Source organism: Suricata suricatta, chromosome 10 (genome assembly GCF_006229205.1).
Source record: "Suricata suricatta isolate VVHF042 chromosome 10, meerkat_22Aug2017_6uvM2_HiC, whole genome shotgun sequence".
Classification (NCBI taxonomy): domain Eukaryota; kingdom Metazoa; phylum Chordata; class Mammalia; order Carnivora; family Herpestidae; genus Suricata; species Suricata suricatta.
The window spans coordinates 51,818,751-51,829,098 of NC_043709.1; the positions used below are offsets into that span (position 1 = coordinate 51,818,751).

At 37.2% G+C, this 10,348-nt stretch overlaps 1 protein-coding gene across 7 annotated transcripts in view; it reads right to left on the reverse strand.

Moving 5' to 3' along the window:
- The window catches only part of USP15 (ubiquitin specific peptidase 15), a 120,390-nt gene extending 116,818 nt beyond the window's left edge, over positions 1-3,572 (reverse strand). For 3 of the 7 annotated variants that reach the window (XR_003913984.1, XM_029953101.1, XM_029953102.1), the window contains exon 1: positions 3,397-3,571. Coding sequence is in view for 6 of the 7 variants with exons in the window: in XM_029953101.1 (XP_029808961.1) it covers positions 3,397-3,485 (89 nt within the window). In the remaining variant the exon portion in view is untranslated. Of the gene's footprint in view, positions 1-3,396 lie in introns of all 7 variants that reach the window. The other 4 variants (XM_029953095.1, XM_029953094.1, XM_029953099.1 and 1 more) reach the window with 2 other exon arrangements.
- Between the last annotated feature and the right edge of the window lie 6,776 nt (positions 3,573-10,348).

The following is a 10,348-nucleotide window of genomic DNA, read 5'->3' on the forward strand; positions in this document are numbered from 1 at the left end:
TAGGTTCCTCTATCTCTAATATACTGAACATGTAAAATACTTTAAATAAAATTTCCTTTTGTCTGGTCAGGAGAAATCACCAAGTACCTGAAGATTAAGTTATCTTTCATTTAATCTAAGCTAAACAATTCTAGTTCCTTTATCCTTAGTTCTATAGATACTAAATTCTAATAATCTTGTTCATGGGTTTCTGAATATCTTCTTTGAGCTAAAATACAGATTAAGAAATAGCATTATAAGACTACTTCTTTACTCCTTCTAATGCAGGTCAGTGTCACTTTCGTACTTCACCTTTTTAAGAGGTATAATTCTCTTGCATCAATTTTGACTTGTCACTATAAAATCTAGTATCAAACTTATCATAAAATGTGTTCTTCCTCAACTTAGACTTGTGTAACTTATTTTCATCTATATAAAGTCAGTCTGCATATAAAAAATCATTCACTATTTGCAAATAAACAGAAACTCTAGTTTCAAGCAAAATCAAATATGTAACCACGCTTAAGTGTTAGTTATTGACCAGACTACTATGAAACCAGTCCTTATCCAAAAAGTACTCACAAACCTCTTAATGAAATTTATTCATTCTAATATCCCTGACCATAACATCAAACATCAGTATTAAACTTTTAAGAATAGGGGCGCCTGGGTGGCTCAGTCGGTTAAGCGTCTGGCTTCGGCTCAGGGCATAATCTCACGGTTCGTGGGTTCAAGCCCCACATCGGGTTCTGTGCTGACAGCTACTTCAGAGCCTGGAGCCTGCTTCTGATTCTGCATCTCCCTCTCTCTCTGACCCTCCCCTGTTCGCATTCTCTCTCTCTCTCTCAAACACAAATAAAAAACACTAAAAAAATTTTTTTAACTTTTAAGAATAAACTTATGGTAAATCTTCCATTTTTTTCCTCAAAAGTCCAGTTTTTTCAAGATGGTTACACACATATATGAAGACAATGTTCCATTTGTATATGACCCATTTTCATTATAAAATACCGGACTGGATTTGCCCCAATAAGCAAAAATGACTAATCCAAAGATCTTTTAAAAAGACATTAAAAAGAGAAATAACTTTTTAACAAGTTAAAAACAAGTTTGAAGGAGTCTCAAAAACAGGAGCCCAAGTAACAACTAAATGATTAAATATCTTTACCAGTTCTGTAATCATGCATACATGATCATATTTGTACTTAACAAATTATTCTCCTTAAAGTTCTGAATCAAACCTTTGGTCTAAACTATCCTTTTTTTGGACAGGTTTCACCTAATTGCAAATTAACTGGCTTGCATATAAACCAAACTGGTTTTTGCAAATCTCCCATACCATCCTGAACCTGCATTTTTTCTCTTTACCTAAGAAGGATAATCAATTTGAGAATAAAAATTTTCACATTCTGCTGTTACCTAAAAATATGGATTTCAGTTTCCATTTCTTTAAGAGGAAAGCATTGACTGACCCTCCCCTGCTCGCACTCTCTCTCTCAAAAATAAATTAAAAAAAAAAATAAAATAAAATGAAAGCATTGAAAAGACTCAAATTTATGGACTTCCCATAGTCTTACGATAGATCATTAAAATGTTTTCTAATAACTTTGTCAAAAAACAAAAAACACACCTATTTGAAAAACATTAAACTTTCAAAAGTTTAATGCCCACAATACAGGTACTGTTCCTATCGCTCTACGGTGTCAACACCACCAGTTATTATTCAGTATACCAAAACCACACGTTAAACAGAAGTAATATCCACATGAATGAGAGGTATGTTTAAATTTTAGATTTCTATATTATGGAAATCCACATTTATCTTTTTATGAGATGGTAACAGGCTAGGCAAATTAAGAATTTTAAAGTGTTCTTTCACAAACAACTGGAAGCAAGAATTCTCTTTAATAATCCACAGACTAAGGTAAACTTGGGTCTTAGGAAATACCCAATTTTCACACAAGAAGAAACATCTTACAAGCACTCCAATATGAAAAATAATGACCAAATCATCCAAAAGACTATATTTTCTGTTGTAATGCAACAAGTGTATGTTTATGCCCTTAGGGATTTTTATCATACAAGCACAGAATGTAGCCTCACAAAGTAGGAAAAACAGTCCCAAGACTGCCATCTACTAGCTTAGTTGAAAATATCCTAATACTAAGCATTTTTATCAGACGTAAATGGTGGGGTCAAAAAAGTAAAATTTAATGCTATCTCATAAACAGATAATACTATGGAGTATGTCAAAAACGCCATAATGAAATTATTGTTGCCCATTTTTCACAGATGAAGATATTGAGGTACAATGATTTGAATTAACTTTCCTCAAAGTCACACTGCAGGTTAAGTGGTGAAAACAGTGACCTAACTAGGTCTAAATCTTAGGTTTCATACACTAAGTCACAGAGGGGGAGGTAAAAAAAAAACAAAACACTCTGTAAATTATATACCACTGGTGACAATGGGACACGAAAATAATGGTTATCATTGTAAAGAGGAACATCACCCTTCTTAATAAACAGAGCACTTACTCTTACGTTACATATTTCCGTATCTAAGTTATTCTGAATGCCACTTGCAATGGCCGACAAGCACTAAAATGTATACACACTTCCTTCAGTGTTTTAAGGATATCGTTTGGTATTTCGTAAGTCTGACTATTAGCAAGCGACTTAAGCCTCAAGTGGACTTATCTACTTTTTGCAGGCCTGCGTTATCCTTCAAACGAGAGGGGAAGGCTGCGCTTCTAAGGGAATGCTGCCGGTTTCTACCAAGCCTCCCCGAAAGCACAGACCACGTGGTATTTCTCATTAGCCGAAGGTTCCGTACTCCTCTCCCTCCTTTCGACAAGGACCTGGAAACTAGGGTTTCTTTCTCTCAAGTGGCGCCCTGACACATGCCACCTGTGTAGCAGGAACCGAAAACATCCTGCAGCCTGCCCCCCGGAAGAATACAAGAGACAGAATAACGAGGAACTTGAAAGCCGACAATGCCGGGAAAGGAAATGACTAGAGCAGAAAAGCGGGTGAGCTCCTCACCAGCCGCAGGACCCGGACCTGTCAAAAATTCAGAGACTTAACGCCGAAGGACTGTAACCTATCATTCAGGAAGGCCTGAGGTGGGAGCGGCACTACGGAAGGAAGGAGGACGGAAAGGAAAAGATCTGTGTGAGTCGCCGTTGCCGCTCCTCGCACACCTCCAGCGCGCCCCGACCAGCCACTACCTCTGGGCCCTCATCTCGGGTCCAATCTTTGCCCCAACATTTCGGGAGCAGCCCAAATCCTGCTGCCCAGCGCGGCCGCCGCCGGACCTGCCCGCACCTGTCACTAGCGAAAGACTCCAGCCCGCAGTTCCCGCCCAGTTCCCCCCCATCCTTCCGCAACCACGGCCACCCCAACGCCTTTCTCTCACCAGGTGTCCCCTTTCCGGAGCGAGGTTTTGAGCAGCGTCGCGATGTCAGACCGCTGGATGTCCAAATCCGCCGCTCCGCCTTCCGCCATCTTCTTCCACTAGCGGTAGCGGAGGCGGCAGCGACGGCGGCGGCACGCCCCAGAGCATTGTGGGAATGGCGTCCCGCGGCCCCTCCCAGTCGGCAGGTCGAAACCAAAAGAGACGTAATGGGGGGGGGGCGCCTCGGGACAAGAGTCGGTCCCGGGGGCGGACGGAGTGCGCTGCCGAGGTCTGCTGCCCCCCATCGGCCCCCGCCCGTCCAGCATCTCGTCTTGGCCTCCTGTGGCCCGGGACCGCCAGGTTTTAACTCTTCTCTATGGGGCTCTGGGTCCTCTCTCTCTCCAGAGCGGTGCCACCGCCCCGTCCATCCTCGACTTCTGCCTTCCTCCTCCCTCTTTCTCACAGACGGCTGAAAACCCTGATTTGCGCATTCACTCACGCTGGAGGGTGGGGTGGGGCGGGGGGCGTGGGGACAGCTAAGATACGGCAGAGAATTTTAACAGCTCTGAAACACCAGTCTTTACGTTGCTAGTCGCAGAACCTAAGCTCGGTGGATTTTGGCCCAAAGAACAATCTGAAACCGAACACTTGGCCTCAGTGCTCTTCTTGGGCTCCTTCCTGCCCTCCTACTCCTGTTGTAGGTGGAAACCTTTTATAGGCTCTTTGTGACGCCTCCTTAGGCACACCCAGACGCTAAACTGCAGTGAAAAACATGTTCCAGTTCCTTGGTGAACAGGGTGTGAAATATGAATCAAATAATGCCAGATACTACAAAGGAAGAAAACATGCAAGAAAGCCTTTATCTTCGATGTTATAAAGTACCATTTTCTTGACCACACCTTCCCAATGTGTGTATATCTGAATCTGTGTTTCAACAGCAGCTTTTATTGTAGCCAATTACGTTACAAATGGGAAATCGAGAATCAAAAATCAAATGCCAAGGTCACACAGTAAGTGGAGAGGGAAGTTTATGACCCAGGTTAGAAAGCCCACGTGCTATCTGTCCAGTAGAGCACACTGATTACCTCTCATTTTGAAAACCTGACCTGAAAACATAAACTGGGTTGCAGTGTGTGTGTGTGTGTGTGTGTGTGTGTGTGTGTGTGTGTGTGTGTGTGAAACCTCTGAACACCTGGCCTGATGGCTAGGACAGTGCCGCCTAACATCTAAGAACCACCTAAATATTTGTTTCTAATTCTGGCAAAACTGCTTGAGTATTTCCAAGCATGAGCTCATGAGGTCTAGAAATTTGAGTTTAGGATAATGTAAATGATCTGAAAAGTCTCAAAGATGGATAAGAATTCTGCACAATCTAGTTTCCCATTCTTAATGTCTACCTTAACTCATTCGGTGAGAATGCAATAAAGGTGGATGCAGCATAACAAGTACCCAGCCCTTCCAAATTAAAGTAGTGTATACTGGCATGGTGATGTGTGTGTGTATCAACATTATAATTGTGTATTTTCTTCATAATACTATTTTGTATTATCTTGTCATCCTTGACTTGAGAGTCTGAAAGCAGTTTCCAGTTACTGCTATTTCTTGTATTATTTGACTTTCCTTATGACAGGTTAAAAAAATAGTTTCTCTAACTATGAGTATCATCAAAGGGTCACATTTCCTCTCTCCCAGCCAACCTCTGAAAGACAACAAAGCAATTTTCCAAAGGGAGGCAGCATGAGATGGGAAGAATATTGGAGTCACGAACTAGAGTTAAAACCTCACTTCAACCTCTAGCTGCAAGGTACTTAACTTTTCATTTAATCATAAAGTTGGGGATACTAACACCTATCTTAAAGAATTTTTATGAAGATTAAATAGAACAATATGGTTATTGCCCAGGACATAATAGCTAATCACTAACCACTAATGTTTACTGGCGACAGGATGAATTGTATAGTATATAAATTATATCTCAATAAAGCTGTTGAAAAAATTGTCACAGACTTTGAAATCAAAACCATGCTGTCATTTTATAAACATAACATAATTGATTATTATTTTAATGTTTATTTCTGAGAGACAGAGCATGAACAATATTTAATTTAATTTAATTTATTTATTTTTTTTAAATTTAATTTAATTTTATTTTTTTTACTTTATAAAGTTTCATATTTTTTAACATATGCAATTATTTTCCATCCTTTACAATACAGTAGTTACAATGACACTCCAAACAGAAAAGCAAAGTAAAAAATCAAAACACCAACTTCTATTTCATGTAATTAGACTTATACAGAAATTAGAAGGTTAAGTAACAACTAGTTAATCACCTAATTTCACAGCTATCTGAAGTGGCAATTGTTATATAGCAGCTTATCTATGATACATTCAAGATAAATGATACAATTTATTACTTGCCCATAAGCTACAACACAGCCTGCTTAATACCTTTCCTTAAATTCCACCTCTATACTACAATATGCTTGAGGTCCATGCAAGAACAATATTTTATAAACATAGAATAATTGAGAAGTGATGGCTCAGGCACACTGTGCGATTCGGTTTTCTTTCAAAGAAAGTGCATATTTGAAATATTGAAGTCTGTACCCATGCAGCAAAGTAAAATAATCTTTCCATTTGCACCATTTTCAAGGCAATGAGTTAACTGGACATACATATGTAAGTTCAGTGTTAATTTGAAATATACATCAGATTTATGAGGTCATTTTGTAGCCCTAATTAGTTGCCTTTGGAGGCGGGAAAGAAATAACCGTTATGGTATTTTATTAAATAAGCACTTATGGAGTTCCAAGATCAGCTCTAAATACTTTAAAATATTAACTCATTCCTCATAGCAACCCTATGAGGTAGGTATTATTATTATCAATCCCATTCTAGAGAAGGAATTGATGCAATTTACTGAACTAAAATTTGAAATCAGTCTAGCTCTAAAAATCTAGAAGTTTTGGGTAAGTTTTAATTTTTCTTCCAATCTTTCAATCCCCCCCGCCCAGTTTTATTGAGAAACAATTGACTTGTATCACTGTGTAAGTTTAAGGAGTGTAGCATGATGGTTGATTTACATATATTGTGAAATGATGATCTTCATTATAATAGCAGTCAACTTTCTAATAACCTCAGCTGACTAATTTATGTAAATTCTGCTTATTTTACTTATGCTTCTTCTATTTAAAATTATGAAGAGAAATAAGATACTGTTCATAAACATTGAATTAGTTGAGGTTCACTTCCCTTTTGAATGGGTAGAAATTGGTGAGAAATGTAATTTTCTCTTGAATCACACAGATAAATGAATATAAGTCAGGACTTACGTTGCTTATTTGGAATCAGTGTCTTGATGCTTCCCTTAGTTAACTTTTAAGAATGTACTGTTTGCTTGGTGATTCTCATTACATTCTCAGACTCTCAACACTTTTCTTGTCCACTAAAACTTTAACCTAGGGCTTTGAGAAGGGGTAAGCAGTACGCTGAGAACTTAAGAAATGAGGCTTGATACGAACCAAGTATATGTTACATAAAGGCAGAGTAGGCTTTGAAATTAGAGATAGTCTAGGAAGGGTTCCTTGATCTTTCAAATAATTGCTCTCTCACTGATGTTTACATGATCCTTTTCAGACAGTTTCTTATACACACCAATTAAAAGATAGGACTTCAATGTAAACCTTTGGGAGAGAGTAAGGTTTAAACCTGAGGTTTCAAATGAGAGCCATTTTTCTGCCTTGGATGGACCAGAGAAAGAAGGAAAAAAAACTATGTTTTTAAATAAAGTGAAATGGAAGAAAGTACTGAGAAGTCCAAGACAAGTTTTGCCTACTTCACAGTATTGTTTGGTGCTGGCTACACAAGGCTAAAGAAAAATCTTCCAGAATGAACACATCCCTGAAGAGAACAATGACTGATACCTTGCTGTCTTTCTCAACTCTTACTATCTACAGTCTTCAATAAGCACTGTTTCATTTTTTCTTTCTACATTGTTCTTTCTCTGCAGTTATTTTCTCAGATAACTCCCTTTCCCTTCAATTGTATTCACTTCTCTAAACCCTTCATTCTTTTCTCTTCTGTAATTTTATAGTTGCCTTCTCCCTTTATTAGCTCTCAAAATAGCTAAAAGCAGTGTAAAGGCGGGGGAGTAGTGCAAACACCAAAACAGCACGTAGTAAAGTGCTTAATCTGTTAATGATATTGTGAAGCTCAAGATATGAATAAAAATTGTTAAGTGCATGATAGTTTTTAAAACTTAAAAAAAAAAAAGAATACACAGTCTCTTTATTTCAGACAAACATTAGGTCCTGGTAAAGAGAAAGAAAAAGTAGTGAAATGAATACAGTGTCTTGTACAAAGGGCCAGTATACACGGATTTTTAGTCTGGCTCAGTGCCACTAATTAGCTGGGTAACTCTGGTCAAGTCATTTAATCTCTGTAAACATTAGTTTTCTCATTATAAAATAGGGTGATTAAACTCTTCCAGAATTAAAACTCAAATGCTTGTAAGGGTTAGACTATGTAACTATTTAAATGGGTGAAACAAATCTGTTGTAAGATGGTATGAAATTGTGGGAATTCTAATGAACTGTCTGCCCCAATGAAAGTTATTTAAATAAAAAAATTAGAACAAGAAAAATTATATCTTCTACTCTAAAGGACCTAGAAAGTCACATTTTAACATCAGCATGAAGTCTGGGAATTAATTAATCTGAGTTGCTATTTGATATTCCTTTTTGGAAGCACACAAAAAATGCTCTGAAAGCTGACACTACCCTGAGGTTGATATCAGTCTACTCCATAGTAGATACTCACTGAATGGTAATAGAACCAAACTGAATTGAATCAATAAACAAATCAGATAGTCTTATGGGTCTAGAATTCTATCATCAACAACAAAAATCTTAATAGACACAGTACATTCTATGGTTTGTAGGTATTTCTAAATGAAATATACTTGTATGCTGGGAAACTTTTCCAAGAAAGAATTGGGTTATCCTATTCAAGGAAGAGTGATTTGATCAAATCAAGGTTGCTAGTAGGAACAATCTGCCTGTTTTATACTTTGTTATTTATATTTACTGACAGGTTTCAAGGTTGATAAAGAACCACTTCATGAAAAAAAAAAAAAAAGAAACATTAAGCAGCCTCTGAGTCCTTTCCCCAACTTCATCATAATGAACGAATTTTAGAAAGCAAAATTATTTTAGACATGCTGATTTTTTTGTCTTAAAAGACAAGCTAAATCAAACAAAATATTGTTCTTAACTTTATATACTTGATTGTTTTTACTTTATATCAGTTTTGTGCAAGAGTTTAAAAATGTTTTCTTTTATGCTTATGGATTTAGTGAAGTGAAGGAGAAGGTTGTGTAATGATCCAGTGATTCTGCAATATATAGATTCCAGAGAGATTAACTGTGTTTTCTCCCAAGAGAGGACTGAATTATTCAGATTTTCTATTGGGTCAATCCTTCTCTTCATTTTGGCTTAGAGAGCAAAAAGATTTAAGTTGCTTACAAAGAGTCTTAGAACAATATAGTGGCAGGTCTTAAAGAATGCATCTGTGTTCTAGGAGTGATGTAAACATTAAATGAGTCATTTTTCATGATGTTGACTTCCAGGTATCTCTAAGCACTAAGGCACTACAGACCCTACTAAGGGTCTGTTTGGATACCTCAATGAGGAAGATAAAACAAGTATAGTTATTTTATAAAATATTTACCATTGCTTTTTGTTGCTAGCCTGTATACTTCTGTCTAGGCCTTTTTGAACTAAGTCAGTTAGGGATTTCTAAAATTATTAGTGGCCAAATGCTACTATGTAGTATGTTTGACATGATTTCTATAGTATGGAGGGTTCATGAGATGTGTAGGAAATAATATATCTCCACACATAATTTAACTTAATGTTTATGGAAATGTTTATAGAATAAAGTGGAAAGATTATACATTTTGGAATTGGAAAGACCTATGCGTGAATGGCCCACTATGCTACTTGCTAGTTCTGTAACACTGAAAAATTTAATTTCTTCATCTGAAAAATGGGAAAAATAGACTTATTTCATAGGATTCAACAAAAAGATAATGAAATCACAAATGTGAAACTCTTAATAGAGCTCAATGTATAGTACCAATTACATATGAGATATTTGTCCCTCATTGACTGGGGCAGTTTGTCTAGTAAGACAAATGTCTAAACAAGTTCATGAAGATCACAGAGCTGCTATGCAATAATTAAGATTATTAGATATTTGTGTTAAAATTAATGGTACCCCATGTCAAAGAAATCCAATCACTAAAAGGGTAAGAAGGATAATATTAAAATTCCAGCTTTACTCACAGTCTTTTCTGTGAAGGTATTCTGAAGTATAAAACAATGTACTTGGAAGCCACAGAAGAATATAATAGGAAAATATTGTTATGAATGTTCTCTAGTTACAAAATAGGTACATAACATATCAAAGACATATGTCACAGTCATCTTACCTATGGACTGACAACACTGAAGGCAGAATAACAGCTCCTCAAAGATTTCAGTGTCCTAATCCAAGAACCTGTGAATATGTTACACATGACAAAAAAGACATTGCATATTTGATTAAGGTTAAGGACCTTGAGATGGGAAAATTATCTTCCATTATGCATTTGGCTCTAATACAATCCCAAGAATCTTTTTTTAAAAAATATTTTATTTATAACTTTTGAGATGGAGACAGCATGAGCAGGGGAGGTTCAGAGAGAGAGGGAGACACAGAATCCGAAGCAGGCTCAGAGCTGAGCCAAAGCTGGACTCTCAACCGACTGAGCCACCCAGGTGTCCCCAAGAATCCTTAAAAGTGGATAAACTTTCCTGGCTGTGGTTGGAGGTAAATCAACAGAGGGATCACTTTGAAGATAAAATAAAGGGGCCATGAGCTGCAGAATGTGAATGGCTTCTAGAAGCAGAAAAGACAAGGAAAGGAATTC